Source organism: Pan troglodytes, chromosome 6, assembly GCF_028858775.2.
Source record: "Pan troglodytes isolate AG18354 chromosome 6, NHGRI_mPanTro3-v2.0_pri, whole genome shotgun sequence".
NCBI classification, from domain to species: Eukaryota; Metazoa; Chordata; class Mammalia; order Primates; family Hominidae; genus Pan; species Pan troglodytes.
This window is the reverse complement of record NC_072404.2, coordinates 154,214,798-154,231,450: the sequence shown is the minus strand read 5'-3', so window position 1 is coordinate 154,231,450 and position 16,653 is coordinate 154,214,798. Positions and strand designations below refer to the sequence as shown.

General features: G+C 40.0%; 1 protein-coding gene across 4 annotated transcripts in view; it reads left to right on the top strand.

Annotated features, from left to right (window-relative positions):
- KIAA1549 overlaps window positions 1–16,653 on the top strand; it is a 150,428-nt gene that overhangs the window by 123,418 nt on the left and 10,357 nt on the right. For 3 of the 4 annotated variants that reach the window (XR_002944748.3, XM_016958228.4, XM_016958227.4), the window contains exons 17-18: window positions 6,131–6,177; window positions 13,923–14,080. Coding sequence is in view for 3 of the 4 variants with exons in the window: in XM_016958228.4 (XP_016813717.4) it covers window positions 6,131–6,177; window positions 13,923–14,080 (205 nt within the window). In the remaining variant the exon portion in view is untranslated. Of the gene's footprint in view, window positions 1–6,130; window positions 6,178–12,475; window positions 12,704–13,922; window positions 14,081–16,653 lie in introns of those variants that run through there. The other variant, XM_063815017.1, reaches the window with a different exon arrangement.

Sequence of the window (16,653 nt, the reverse complement as noted above, 5' to 3'; positions counted from 1 at the left end):
AATCCCAGCACCTTGGGAGGCTGAGGCAGGAGGATTGATTGAGCCTAGGAGTTTGAGACCAATCTGGGCAACACAGTGAGACTCTGTCTCTACAAAAAATATAAAAATTAGCTGGGCATTACTTAGGAGGCTAAGGTGGGAGGATCACTTGACCCTGGGAGGCTGAGGCTACAGTGAGCCATGATTGCACCACTGCACTCCAGCCTGGGCGAAAGAGTGAGACTCTGTCTCAAAAAAAAAAAAAAAAAAAAAAAGAAGGCAGACAAGGAAGTGAAAAGCAATAAAGCACAGATGGGGAAAATTAAAAACAGATACCAAGAAGCACAGATGGGGAAAATTGAAAACAGATACCAAGATGGTTGACTTAAACCCAGCCTTATCAATAATCACATTAAATGTGAATGGTCTAAACACCCCTATTAAAGGGCAGAGCTTGTCAGTTTGGATAAAAAGCAAGATCCAAGTATATGCTGCCTACAAGAACCCTTCATTAAATACAAAGATACAAGTAGGTGAAAAGGAAAAGTATGGAGAAAAGTTTGGAGGAAGATATGCCATACTAACACTAATCATAGAAAGCTGGAATGGCTATGTTAATATTAGCCAAAATAGATCTCATAGTAAAGAGTATTATTAAAGATTAAGAGGATCATTTCATAATAAAGCATTCAGTTTATCTGGAAGACATAAAGTCTTACGTGTTTATGTGCATAGTATTAGAGCTTCAAAATACATTAAGCAAAAACTGATAAAACCGCATGTGGAAATAAATCTACAATTATGTTGATGAGACTGTAAACAACTGGAAGTCTCATGAACTGCTGGTGGGAATGTAAAATAGCACAACCACTTTGGAAAACAGTTTGGCAGTCTCTTTAAAAAGTTAAACATATATCCTACCATATGAACCAGGATTCTATTGCTTCGTATTTATCCAGGAGAAACAAAGCATATTTTCATACAAAGACTTGTACATCCTGGCAGATTTATTTATAATAGACCCAAAGAAAACAGCAGCACATAATAGTACTCCATTTACGAATATACTACATTTGTTTATCCATTCATGTGTAGGGTCTATTATTTAAAATAATCAGGGTTCTCCAGAGAAGCAGAACTAGTAGTGTGTGTGTATGTGGGTGGGTGGGTGTGTCTGTATGCATATGTGTTTGTATGGAGAGAGTGAGGGGGAGAGAAATTTACTTATTATGAGGAGTCGGCTCATGTAATTATGGAGGCTGAGAATCCCATGATCTGCTTTCTGCAAACTGGAAACCCACAGAAGCCAGTGGTGTAGTTTGAAGGCCTGAGAGATGGTTTCCAGTCTGAATCTGGAAGCTTGAAAACCAGGTGCTTCAAGGATGGGAGAAGATTCATGTCCCAGCTCATGCAGTCAGTCAGAGGAAGCCCAAATCCAACCTTCCTCTGTCTTTTTCTTCTGTTCAGGCTTTCAACAGATTGGAAGATGCCTGCCCATATTGGGCAGGGCTGCCTTACTGTCCACCAATTCAAATGCTACTCTCTTCTGGAAACACCCTCACAGACACACCCAGAAATAATGTTTAACCAGACATCGGGGTGTCCTGTGGCACAATCAGGTTGATACATAAAATTAACTATTACAGTATGTTCTAAGCAGTGAAGTGAGTTCTGGCTGAGTAGTAACAGAGCAGGCACTAAAAGTGGTGAGACATGAGGCAGGAGAGGAAATGCAAGAAGCTGATGGTTATGGAGCCTACATGTCATCCTGAGGGTGATGGCCACACATGGAAGCGTTTTGAGCAGATGGAGACATAATTAGTTAAGCCTTTTGAAAGATTAGTCCCATTTTAGAGTGAAGAATGGTTGTCAGAAACAGAGAGACTAATAGAAAGCTGTTGTAGTATTCTTGGTGAGAGAGTTGGTGACTCCAGCTAGTGCAATGCAGTGGATAAATCCAAGAGGAAGAATCAGCGAGCCTTCAACGTGTTTAATGGCTGATGGTGCTGAGCCAGTGCGGAAGAAGAGTCTGACAATTCACAAAAGGGGATGAGATGAATCTGGAGTACCAGTGGAGGAGCTCTCTTTAGAAATGAGGGGATATGTGGGAGGCCGATGTGGGTGGATCACGAGGTCAGAAGATCGAGACCATCCTGGCTAACATAGTGAAACCCCGTCTCTACTAAAAATACAAAAAAAAAAAAAAAAAATTAGCTGGGCGTGGTGGCGGGCACCTGTAGTCCCAGCTACTCGGGAGGCTGAGACAGGAGAATGGCGTGAACCCGGGAGGCAGAGCTTGCAGTGAGCTGAGATAGCGCCACTGCAGTCCAGCCTGGGCGGAAGAGTGAGACTCTGTCTCAAAAAAATAAATAAATAAATAAAAATAAAAAAATAATAAAAAAAGAAATGAGGGGATATGCTTCTTCTAATTTAATGGGAAGGAGGAGGGAAAGATTGGGCACAGATAAAATCAGGTTGTAGTTGGCTGGTAGAAGGTTGAGGAACCAGTCATCTCATGGCTTTTATCCTCAGAGCAGAGAAGGCAGAGTCATCATCCATTGAGAATAACAGAAGAAATGTGGCAGGGCAGGAGGTGTGAGGGAGAGGAGAGATTTGAAAGACCTATTATGGAGAATGAGACAACACAGATTACGGACATAGGAATTATTTCTTAGCCTTGAGGGTGGTTGAGATTGACTATCATGAAATTGAAGTGGCTGTAATTAATGTTCTCGAGTTTCATTGATGAACATTCAGTACCCAAGTATATGCATTGGGATTGATGAAGACTAGGGCTTTGTCAGGCACCTGCGATGTGCAGGTGAGAGGGAGCAGTTGAAATGATAGACCAGGTGCTGCAAAGGAAAGGTATGGAAAGCTGGGGTCATTTAAACATGCCAGAACTTTGTTGATTCTTCCTCTTAAATCCATCCACACCATGACATCAGTTGGAGCCACTGTCATCTCTCACCAACACCTTCTTAATTGTCTCCCTGCCTCTGGTCTTGAATGTACGATGTTAGGGTGGAGCAGTTCTGATGCTGAACACAGCATGGCAGCTGATAGGTAAAATGTGGTTCACTGGTGTTGAGTAAACCAAGTTGCTGAAGGTCCAACACCTTGGATGCATCTCAGGGTGATAGGAGGACTGGAAAAGAGGAGGAAGACCTACCACGAGCCGCTTAGCTTAGCTTGTCCTGCGTTTTCCAAAGGGAAAGGCTCATCTAATGAGCTGACCTGAACTTGTTCACTGCTGGTCTCTGATTGTTACTTCTCTCTGCTTCCAGGCTTTTCCTGATTCCCCGTCCCTCCCCTTCGCCCTGACTGCCAGTGCACCCCTCAGTGTACTCTCTCTAAGTGGCAATGTAATGCTGAGCATTCTGGGGATGGGCTTAGGAGCCACATCGTGCTGCCAGAATCTTTGTTTTGTTTGTTTGTTTCCCCCTTGACCACTGCTTTTCTCAGTGTGTAGCGTGATTCTGCTTCTTTCCTTGTTTGGTTTCTGCTGATGAATTTTTAGCAGTAATTTTTGGCAGGTTTGTGTTGTTATTTCTCTTATTTGTTCATTGTTCATAGGTGTTGCAGATCCAAGATTCCCTGATAGTGCCTTATAAATTCAAGCCCATAGTAAGATTTTTTAAATAAACACCGTTATTCAGTGGTTTTCTCATTGTGGACTTTTGATGTTACCCTGATGTAGTTGGATGAGAATGGTAGCAGCTTAATCTAGTGGAAAACCAGAATCATTGGCTTTATCTGTGCATATCTAATATAATTTCAACATGTTTATAAATGGATTGTAAAGTTAATGTTGCCAAGGGGAGCCTGATCACTCTCTTATTTGCTGCCATTTGCTTTTTTTTGGTTAAAAAAAAAAAGAAAAACCACAGGAATGTGGATTTCAAGGTGCCTTCAGTTACCGCATGAGCCTTTATTTGCCACCTGTTGACATTATTACTCCTTTTTTGCGAGGGTAGGAGTGTTATGTATCAGTGAGTCAGGCCACGTGATAGTTGGTATTGCTGCTTCCTTGAGAAGGTAAGCTCTCTATGGACTAGTCCTTTGAGTAGCAAGTACAAATCCCTGGGCTGAGACACTTCACAAGCAGACCTCACTGTCTGGTTGCTTTACCTCAGGCCTATCCCAAACTCCACCAACCATCTAACTTGCCTTCCTCACTCTGTCGGCCTGTGTTTTATACTGAATAGAAAAAAGGGATGCATTAAAGTGGGATTTTTATATACCTAGCTGATTGAAACCTTCAAATGCAATTTTGTTTCCCAAACTTTTATATAGGTGTGATCCATCCTGCAACAGAATCAGAGAAATTCTGTCATTTTTTTTTTAAACCTTTTCATCAGGGCATGTAGTCCCTAGAAATATGACATTCTTTTTCTGATGAGAATAGAGTTGAAATCCTCACACTACAAAGATACAACAGATAATAAGTGGACAGCTATTTTTCATTGTTTTTCCCTTAATATGCCACTAAGAACTCCTGAGACTTTGGTAGGTAAACTGGTAAGCACTGACTTTTTTTTAGATTTTGCATATGAATATGCTTTAAAAACCCATACTGTGCCGAAAGCACCAGCACTGTGAATAATCTCTATGTAGTCTCAGATTTCTCTTTTTAATTATTTGGAAAAGGAATGGAAGCTTCTTTTCCTTCTCTTTCTCCCTTCGTCCATAACCCTCTTTCCCTTGTTTTGCCTCAGTTGGGGAACTCCACAAGGTTCCACATGACAGCCAAGGGGATGGAAGCAGAGAGAGTCAGAAGGCGAAGTAATCTGACCACGGTTTCATATTTAATAATCCCCTTAGAACTCTGTGAATGTGGAGATCGTTATATTCTCTTGGCATAAAGGAATAGGCCCAGGGATGTTAAGCCAGTCTGTGTGACTCCAAAGCCTCTACTTTTTCCCCTCACAAAATAGATATTTGTTCACAGGAGAGTGTCTTGTTTTGGAAACCATGGGCAGTGCGGGGGGATTGGTGAGAAGCATGGTCTTTGGAGTCCAAAAGACATTAGGAAGAAATCACCTAATTTCTTTGTGAGTTGGTTTCATTTATAAAACAGAGGCAGTGAGTACTTTCTAGTGATGTTGTGGGCCTAGGTTGATACTCATACAATGCTTAACTCAAAATACTAATTCAGTAAATGACAGCTTGTAAAAAGAAAGATGTCATGTTAGAGCAACTTCAGAAGCAAGGCTGACTTAGACCTAACTTAGACAAACCATTGGTTCCAACTGACTGCCGCTGGACAGACTCTGCCCATAGTTACTGTTCTTCTGAAATATCTAATTCCAAAAGGAACAATTCACAGTTATTGAAAAGAAATGTTGAAATAAGAGTCCCACGTATATTAGGGTTAGGATATATTGATTTCAGCAGGAATGCAACAGATCTCTTAGATGTATGTTTCTTTAAATCATGTGGCATATTGTTTTAGTCAAAGAACATTTGGCTAGTTCAGGTTAGCTCAAGTAAAAAGAGTTGATTGAAGGATACGGGGGCACCTTATGGAACTTAAGGGCAGAAAATATAGCTGGGTCTCCTGGGGACCAGTAAACGGTCAGAAACAGAACGTGCTGCCTTCGTCTTGTAGAGTCTCTCTAGTTTCTGGTTTTCTTTTTTTGCAGCATTCTGCAACATGAGACAGCATTTGATACTTGAGTTGCTTGAGGTATTTGAATAGGTACTGGGCACCCACTGGGTCTTACTGACCTTTGTGGCTCATGTGGTTGGAGTCACTTGTGCTAATTGTGGGCATTCAGGCCTGCCTTTTAGCAAAAGATATGAGGCCTTTTAGCAGAAGATACAGGTTTGCAGCAGAAGATACAGATGGATCTGTAGGGAAGAGCAGGCACAGCAAGCCTGTCAGCTATTCATATTTATAGTTGTAATATACAAAAGAAGGAAAGATCTAGAAATGAGTTGTGTGTTTTCTAAAGTCTGATAGTGCAGGTCCTCGAACCGAAACTTGTAGCATCACTTGGTGGCAGAGTGCCCGGTAACATGCTAAGTTTTAATGAGAAAATAATTCTCTTGAAAGTTGATCCTGTAAAGCTGAATTTATAAGTTTGCTGTTGTCACTTTATAATAAGTATTGAATATTAATCTTCATGTTCTTTTGTATGTCTTCCAGAGATATGAAGACTATGGAATGACTCCCCCGACGGGTCCATTGCCAAGGTAAGGTTTTCAAAACAAAATGTATTATCACTTTCTCACATAGGCTGTTTTTAAAAACTTTATAAACTCACTAATTTTAGCTAATATGAGCAGATGTAAAACTCTGCGTTGTATATTCTCTTGATCTAACCAGAAGAGGAGGGAAAAAAAGTTGGAATTTAAGTTCTGTTCCAGTAATGACAGGCTAGGTAATTTGGACCAACTCTCCTGCAGAGGACAACTGGAAAAGCTGAACAAGATATTAACATTAAAAACCCCAGAGAGTTAACAGGGCAGTGAAGCGGTATGAGACCAAGATCTAGGAAATCCAGAGGCATGAGCCCTGCTTCTTGGGCCACTTTTTCCCCAGGGACACCTGCGGATTCCAGAAGAAGCACCTAGGAAGCCAGGCAAAGCCTTTGACAGACTCATGGGGCTGGGAGCACGGGGGGAAACCCTGGTAAACATCCAAAGGTTTTGAGTTTGGACCCTTAACGGGTTATGCTCTAGGAGTAAGGGTGAATCATAAGTAGATCAGTCCCTGCAGGAAGTAAAGCTCAGCTTTGAAAGTTGATTAGGGTTGCTCCCTGGCAGAAACAAATGAACATCCCTTTTAGAAGAAGATTACATCACTCTTGGCCTTATATTATTGCTACAGTAGCCCCCCTTCCACACACACCCCCACACCCACCTCCAGGCATATGAGAAGAAAAGAAAATACAGTTTTTTTTTTAATTAGAAAGAAATAGACAATAGAAGCAGAACTACAGGGGATCCAGATATTGGAGTTATCAGACACAGATTCTAAAATAATTATGCTTAATATGGAGGTAAGGTCCATTGTCCAGGAAGATGTAAAAGTGCTACTTTATGTTAAACTGTTATAAGTGAAGGATTCTAGTGTAGTTCTAGGCTCACTAAAGAATGCTTAAATATAAAATAATAAGGAAGAGCAAAATAACTTAAAGATAATCCAAAAGAAGGTAGGAAATAGGAGAAAAAAGAACTTATAATTTATAGGACATGCAGAAAGAAAACTTAAGATGGTAGATATCTAAATTCAGATCTATAATGAATTACATTAAATGGTAATAACTAGATATTTCCATTAAAAGACAAAGATTATTAGATTTGATTTTTAAAAAATGTATTTGGCTTATGAGCAACACATCAAAAAATGTAAAGATACAGAAAGGATATAGAAGATTGGAACAACATGATTAATCAATTTGACCTAATTGACATATAGAGAACCCTGGACTCAACTGTAAAATACAGCTTCCTTTAAAATACATTTTAAAAATTTACCATATGCTAGACCATAACAAATCTTAAAAAATTTCAAGAAGTGAAATCACTCAGAGTATATTTGCTAATCTTAGTAGAATTAAGTTAGAAACCAAAAATAAAAGATAAAACCCAAAACTATAAAAACCTTGGAAGACATCCTAGGCAATAGCATTCTGGACATAGGAGTGAGCAAAGATTTCATGATGAAGACGCCAAAAGCAATCACAACAAAAGCAAAAATTGACATATGGGATCTAATTAAACTTCAGAGCTTCTGCACAGCAAAAGCTCTAGTTTGCAAATATTTTCTCCTATTTTGTAGGCTGTCTGTCCTATAGAATGGGAGAAAATATTTGCAAATTATGCATCTGACCGAGGTTTAATATCCAGCATCTATAAGGAACTTAACAAGAAAAAGAACAAACAACCCCATTAAAAAGTGGGCAAAGGACACAGACAGTTTTCAAAAGGAGACATACATGCAGCCAATGAGCATATGAAAAAAGCTCAATATCACTGATTATTAGAGAAATGCAAATCAAAATTACAATGAGATACCATCTCATACCAGTCAGAATGGCTATTATTAAAAGGTCGAAAATAACAGATGCTGGTGAGGTTGTGGAGCAAAGGGAATGCTTGTTGGTGAGAGTATAAATTAGTTCAACCATTGTGGAAGGCAGTGTGGCGATTCCTCAAAGACATAAAAACAGAACTACCAACTGGTGTCAGAAAACAGCAGCACAGAGTGGATCCAGCACAGACCAGACTGTCACAGAAAAGATGCTTCATAAAATGTATTTTGATTAGTATATTTAAATAAATATAATTTAATTGATGTTAAAAAAACAAAACTACTGTTTGACTCAGCAATTCCATTAATGGGTATATACACAAAGGAATATAAATTGTTTGGCTGTGAAGAAACATGCATGCAAATGTTCACTGAAGCACTGGTCACCAAAGCAGAGACATGGAATCAACCTAAATGCCCATCAGTGACAAATCGGATAAAAAAAAGTGGTACGCATACACAATGGAATACTACGCAGCCATAAAAAAGAGCGAAATCATGTCTTTTGCAGGAACATGGATGGAGCCAGAGGCCATTATCCTTAGCAAACTAATGCAGGAACAGAAAACCAAATACTACATGTTCTCACTTATAAGTGGGGGCTAAATGATGAGAACTCATGGACACAGAGAGGAACAACAGACATTGGGGCCCACTTGAGGGTAGAGGGTGGGAAGAGGGAGAGGATCAGAAAAAGTAACTATTGGGTACTAGGCTTAGTACCTAGGAGATGACGAAATAATCTGTACCACAAACCCCTGTGACTCGAGTTTACCTATATAACAAACCTGCACATGTACCCCTGAACCTAAAATAAAAGTTAAAAAAAAAAAGAAAATTTCTATGTGTTTGCAAATTAATTAGTACTCTTGTAAGTAACCTGCAGTACCCTGAAGAAATCAAAATGGAAATCAAAACATCCTAAAATGAATAATAATGAAAATATAACATGTCAAATGTTGTGAGGTGCAGCTATAGCAGTGTTTAGGGGGGAGGTGTTGCCTTAAATGCATATATTGGAAAGCAAAGTGGCTGAAAAATCAGTGATCTAAGCATTGACCTCAAGATGTAAAAAAAGATGATCCAATTAAACGTACAGGAAGTAGATGGAAGGAAATATTAAAAATAATAATATAAATTAATGAAATAGAAAATAAATACATTAAGAGAGGATCAATAAAACCAAAAATTAGTTCTTTGAAAACTAATAAAATTGATAGACTCGCACAAGCTTGATCAAATAATCTGTGCAACAAATTATCAATAAGAAGAATGAAAAGGACCCATTAATCCAGATCTTACAGACATTAAAAAGGAGATTTTATGAACCCATTTTTGTTAATAAATTTGGGGCTGGATGCAGTGGTGCATGGTTGTAATCCCAGCTACTCTGGAGGCTGAGATGGGAGGATTGCTTAAGCTCAGGCGTTTGAAACTACCCCAGGCAACATAGTGAGACCCTGTCTCAAAAAAATTTTTTTCTGTAATGGAAAAATTCCTAGAAAGAGAAAACTTGAATAGTCATGTAACTATGTTTAAAGTGGAAATCATAATTACAGTTGTTTCCACAAACAAAACTCCAGGCCCAGGGGACTTCAGCAGTGAATTCTGCCAAACACTGAAGGAGAGAAAGGTACCAGTATTATACAAACTCTTCTAAAAAAATAGAAAAAGAACACTTCTCAGTTCATTTTATGAAGCCAACATCACCTTGATACGAGGGACAAGGGCAAGAAGGACAAGGACATTGCAGGAAAAGAAATTGAGGGCCAGTTTCTCGTGAACATAGATACAAAAAAATTGAAACTAAATATCAGTGAGCATAACCAGCAGTAGACACAAAAGGATCTCATATTACAACCACATTGGATTTCTTTCCAGCAGTGTAAGGATGATTTAGCATTTAAAAACCAAGCAGTGTAAGTTACCACTTTAAGGAGAATAAAGGAGGAAAATCTTGTCATTTCAATAGATACAGCAGGTGGTAAAATTCAACATCCCATCATGGTAAAAATCTTAGCAAACAAAGAATAGAAGTGAACTTCTCAATTCTGATAAAAGGTATCTTGGCAAATATTACTCAATGGTGAAATGTTAAAAAGCCTTCCCTCTGAGAGCTGGAACAAGACAGAAATGCCTGCTCACATGACTTCTATTCAAAATTGCTCTGTAACAAGGCAAGAAAAACACAAAAAGAGTAAAGAATTCAAAGAAAGGAGTAATACTGTTATTATTCACAGATGATGTAATTCTGTAGTAGCAAATCCTAAAATGTCAACACACAAATTGTTAGAATTTAGGGAATTTAGCAAAATTGCTAAATAGCAAGCCAACTAAATTTCAAAATAACGATGTAAAATCAGTGTACAAAAATCTGTTTTATTTCTGCATATAAGCAACAAACAGAAAAGAAAAAAATTTCAAAGATGTCATTTAAAATAACACTTAGAAATATAAAACACCTCAGAATAAATCTAACCAAAGACTTTTAAGCCCTCTAAAGAAAGATGTTCACAGATTGGACAACTCAGTATTTTAAAAATGTCATTTCTCCCCATGTGATTTGTAGATTTAATGCAATCCCATTCAGAATCCCAGTAATTCCTTTTTAATATGTGGAAACTGACAGATGGATTCTAAAATTTATCTGGAAATGCAAAGGGCCAAGAATAGCCCAGACACTTTGAGAAAGAAGAAGGAGGTGTTAGGACCATTCTAAATATTGTGCATTACTGTCAAGTGATTAAGATGGTGCAGCATTGCTGTGAGGCTAGAGAAATAGACCAGTCGACAAGCTATGTGTGGACACTGGTTTATTACAAAGCTGGCATTGCAGTAAAACAGAGTGAATCTCAGAAACCAAACCCAGCCATCCCTTCAGTGACCAGAAGTCACACCCAAGTAGGAATGTTATCTGCTTCCTACTTACTTTTTCTATTTTTTAAACCATCATCATTTTCAGAGGGGTTTGCTTTGCTTTTCTCCGCCCTTCCTCCCCTACCACACAGCTTTGTGATCCAAAAGCAGCAAAGGTAAAACTGGCGAGGTGAGCTTAGGTGATACAGGGCAGCAGTTAGAGATGGGGGACCATGACTGGTCCAGTTACCCAAGTTAGTCCCATTATTAATAGCTTTTACCCTCAAAAGTGTTGTGGTGTGGATGATAAATTGTATAATCACCCACTTTAAAGGATTTTAGAGTGTTGGATTGCAAAACATGTTAAGAATAGAGGGATGGAAATGTTGGCAAAAGGTGGGGGAAAGTAGGGAGAATTAAGTGAATGGCAAGAGCTAGTTTGTGGGTGGATGGTCCAGAGATTGGGGTTAGGTGAGGTGTGGGCTCCGGTTTACAGTTCTTGAAGGAGGAGCATGCCTCATGGAAAGCTCTTAGATCTATAAAGTCAGGGATGTCACACATCCCTCTCTGAGGCCAATCTAAAACAACAGCAGTTATTTAAAGAGAGTTACATAGGTAGCCTGGGTTTCAGTTTATGAGATATACTCTAGAAATAACACTGGAGAATAAGTGCAAGTCAGCCTACATTCTCACCAAACTGGTTACGTCTGTGAATTAGTGGTTCAGTGTCATTTGCAAAGAACTGAGCAGACTATTATCTTTTTTTTCTTGAATTTCTTCAGAAGAGTGGTTCTCAAGGTGAAGTTCTCAGACTCCTGGAGGGTGCTTGAGACCCTTTTGGGGGAAGGCGTGTCTGTGAGATCAAAACAACTTTCATAATATTACTAAGATATTATTTCCCTTTTTTCCATTGTATTGACATTTGTACAGAAGTGCAAAAGCAATGGTGGGTGAAACTGCTAGTCGTCTTCTTTTTTTTTTTTTTTTTTGAGATGGAGTCTTGCTCCGTCACCCAGGCTGGAGTGCAGTGGCATGATCTCTGCTCACCGCAACCTCCACCTCCCAGGTTCAAGCGATTCTCATGCCTCAGCCTCTCGAGTATCTGGATTACTTGTGCGTGCCACCACGCCTGGCTAATTTTTGTATTTTTGGTAGAGATGGCGTTTCACCATGTTGGCCAGGCTGGTCTTGATCTCCTGACCTCAGGTGATCTGCCCGCCTTGGCCTCCCAAAGTGCTGGGATTACAGGCATGAGCCACCGCACCCGGCCAAAACTGCTAGTCTTTAGCATGCATCCAGGCAGCGCCACCAAATTGTATGAGTAGTCATCATATTCTTCACTGCCCTGTAATCACAGTTTTAAAAATGTGATTTATTAATTAAAAATTTATGTTAGCATGTCCTTGGTGAGGCAGTCAAAATCATAAATCTTATTAAACGTAGACCCTTAAGTCTTTAGTAGTCTGTGTGACAAAAGAGGAAATACATAGAAAGCATTTCTGTGGAATATGGAATTTTGAAGAAAAGCCCTTGCTCCCATTGTTTGAGTGGAGACTGAACTGAACCAACTGCTTTTGTGCTTTTTACTTGAACAAACAGCTGGCAGAAGTGGTTATTCAGACTCGGGTGTTTGGCAGACACTGTCTTGAAAATGAATGAAGTGAGCCTGTCACTTCAAGAAAAACAACTGCCAGGATTTGTTGCTAATGATAAAATGAGCTTTCAAGTGGAAATTTGAATTTTGGGAACTTGTCTGCCTGCCACTGTGAACTTGACAACTTCCTAGCACCGAGAGACTTTTCTGGATGAGTTTGATGATGAGATTAATGAATGGGATTTTTCGATACTGCAAAATGAGAGGTAACAATATCGAGAAGGTTTGCATAACTCAGTGAACTATGTTCCAAATGACAGATGTCATAAAATCAGGCATGAGTTAGAGATCCCTTCAAAGTGCAAGATGGAGCTATGGGTTTTAGCGTAACAGAGTACGAAAAGTTCACCAGTATCATTTCAGATTCCATATTGCAACTGACCCCTGAGGAACTACCACTTGTGGAATTTTTGTGTGGTAGCAAGAAGAATGCCTGCAATATTTTTTTAAGATGATCTGAAAAGGCTATTAAAATACTCCTTCCTTTTCCAACTATGTATTCTCTGAAGCCAGATTTTCTTCCTAACATCCAGCAACTGACAGGATGCAAACTCTGTGAGAATCCTTCTGTTAAGGACATTTGAACAATATAGCACTACTCTTCTCACTACTTTTTTTTGAGGGAGGATTGATGAATAGTTAATTTCATGAAAAGTATTATGTTAATATATGTTTAATTGTCATTTGTAAATAAATTTTTAAAATAAATACTTACTTTTTTTCCATTTTAATTTCTAATCTGGTAAATAGCGATACAATCCACAGAAACAAAAGCTCTTGGGAGTCCTCAATAATTTTTATGAGTCAAAAGAGGTCTGGAGATAAAAAAAAGTTTGCGATCCGCTGCTTTAGAACACTGGTTTTCAGCCTTGATGGACAGCAGGATCGTCTGTAATTTTAAAAGTTACCACTGTGGAGCTTGCAGAGAGCTGAGATTGCGCCACTGCACTCCAGCCTGGGGGACAGAGTGAGACTCCGTCTCAAAAAAAAAATTACGGCTGTGTTGGTCTCACCCCTAGTGTTTCTGTTTGAATTCGCCTGGGGTGCAGTGTGAGCGTCGTGATTTTTTCAGACCCGCCAGGTGATGCGGCCGTGTAGCCAGGGGTAGGAAGCACAGGACGAGGCAGATGCTGGAGATGAGCAGGCCCTGGCTTTGTCAGCCTCAACTGTATTGCAGGCGCTGTTCTTAGTGCTGGAGGTAGGGCAGTGAACAAATAGAAAAGTCCCTTCCCTCAGGGAGCAGGAGAAACATCTCTTCCCCTTCCCGGAGAGGAGATGGCTAAGCAGGTAGACAAATAAGTGTTACCTTCTGTAAGGTTGGGGGTGGACCTCATGGAATACCAAGGCCAGGGTGCAGTGGAGTCCTAATGTGCTGGTTTGCTTTGCCTTCAGACCAGGTTTTGGCCCCGGTTTGCTGCAGTCTTCAGAGCTGGTGCCCCCTGACCCTCAGCAGCCACAGGCCTCCGCCGAAGCCCCATTTGCTGCCAGAGGGATCTACTCGGAGGAGATGCCGTCGGTGGCCCGGCCTCGGCCTGTCGGGGGTACCACAGGTATATGTGGCTGTTTAGCTTCCATTTTTGAGCTACGGGACATTAACTTGAAAGAAACTTTATTTTAGATGTCTCAGAGTGTCAGTGTGCAGAGGCCTCTGCCACTGCTGTTTCAGGGCTGTTTCCCCTCATATCCTGACCGAGATGGAGGCGGAGAGAGAGGCGGAGCTCCCAAAGCTGCTGTCTGCTGATTGGCTCTGGAACCAGGCCCTTCATGTGAAATTCACGGCACGCTTCCTCCAGGAAAAACGTTTCCAAATCCTTACTGTAAATGGAAAGATCTAGGTCTGAGCACTTTGGATGGCATGAAAACAAGAGTTAGTTTTCAAGAAGGTGCTTTTTTCAGCTTGTAATGAACGACTCTCAAAGTCTGGGTGACAGAGCAAAACTCTTATCTCGAAACAAAACAGAAGCAAGTAGTTTAAGCCAACTCCAAATTTGCAATAATTGGTGGATATTTTTTCATTATGGTTTTTCTAGGAAATTCTTTTATTTTGCATTGTCTATTACTCAGCAAAACAAATAGTGTATCCTGGAATCCTGTAGATTTTCCTGAACTTTACAGGTGTTTGCTTTGCAGTGAATCTTGATTCACCTGCTAATTTTAGGTATTTGAACCCCCCTACATGGCATGCATACTAAGCAAAATTCAGATGTATTAATTTTTAGTTTAAAATCTGAACGAATATAGAAATTATACATGTTTGATAACATTCAAAAGGAAATTATTTTTAAATTTCTATTAGATGAAATTATGTAAAAACGTATAATGGAAAATGTTAAGATCTATTAGAAGGATTACCTTTTTAACTATAGAAAATTATGAAACATGTATTTGTCTGAAAATTGCCAGTTATTTTCAAAAAAAGAAAATAGTACCTAGGAGAAATTTACAGCACCTCACGATCAAGAAGTATTTTTATTGTAGAAGATACCTCATATAAATTAAGTGGGCCAACCTGAAAAGATCAGTGGGAGGAGGAAAAAGGTCCAGTTTTTAAATATTTTAAAATTGCAAATTAACACCATAATGCACCATTTCAATCATGAAATTATTTTTATAATAATGTGGCATGGTAAAGTTAGCATCCAGTTTCTTCATCTGTATGTACTGGGAATATTCGTACTTACCTCCTTGGTTGTTTAGCTGATAAAAGAAGATGACAGAAGTGCTCAAAATAGTGCCTAGCATAGCATAAACTTTCAATAAATATTAGCTGCCATGACCATTGTCACTATTATTTTCAGTGGTGGCATAAATTATTAAATTTTTGGAAGGCAGTTTGGCGGTAGGACTTACAGAGCCTTTGATTTGGTAATCCCAGTTCTGGAAATCCAGGCTCACTCTCCTAAAATCCAAAATATTGGGGGAAAATGACGTGCCAAGATATTTATCACAGCATTATTTGCCTAATAGCAAAGAATTGTTAGTTTCCCCAGATACTCAGTAGTAAGGGCATCCTTGAGTAAATCCTACAGCTACTTAAGATGAAGAGGTCATAAAAAGCCAGAAAAGGGGGATTTGAGATTTACCAGTTGCCTCCTGTGTGTTTGAGGCTTGATCTGTTTTATGTCTTTTAATCCTTGAAATAACCCTCTGAGGTAGATTTTTTTTTTTTTTTTTTTTTTGAGGCAGAGTTTTTGTTCTGTCGCCCAGGCTGGAGTGCAGTGGCACAGTCTCGGCGCATTGCAACCTCCGCCTCCTGTGTTCAAGCGATTCTCCTGCCTCAACCTCCCAAGTAGCTGGGATTAGGATTACAGGCGCCCGCCACTGAGTCCGGCTAATTTTTGTATTTTTGGAAGAGACGGGGTTTCACCATGTTGGCCGGGCTGGTGGTGAACTCCTGACCTCAGGTGATCCGCCCGCCTCAGCCTCCCAAAGTGCTGGGATTACAGGCGTGAGCCGCTGCACCCAGCTGAGGTAGATTTTTTATTCCTGCTGGAGAAGTGAGGAATCAAGGCTCAGCGGTAGCCATAGCCCGTTGCTCAGGGTCACATGGCTTGTCGATGGCTGAGCTGGAATGCAAACCCCGGCTTGCTGGGCTCAATGCTGACTCATGGGGGAAGCCTGTGCTGTATAGTTAAGTGAACAACACAGGATACAAAATCCTACCGAATGATGATTTCAGCTACTGGAATGGCTTTACACAGAAGGTGTGCTTTTCTCCCTGTGCAGTTGGTTGAGCCTTTGGAAATAGGGAACACTGTGCTGCTCTTGTAGCATTTTGCAAGATTTGCTCAAACAACGTCTGTTGGGCAAGGAGGGCTGGTAGTCCTGATCATTTTAATACTGTTAGGATTTTTCAGTAACTGACCTGGTGCTCCAGTAGAGTGCATTGCTCTGCCCAGAGCCAGGACAGCTTTTCCCGACTTTTAGTTATCATTAAATATCCAAATAAAACCATCGAGGAGTTCTTTTTTTTTTTTTCAATGTGGTTGATTAATTGAGGTTGTTGGTCAGGTACAATAGCTCACAGCTATAATCCCATCATGTTGGGAGGCCAAAGTGGAAGGATCACTTGAGGCTAGGAAGAGTTCAAGACCAGCCTGGCCAACATAGTGAGACCCCATCT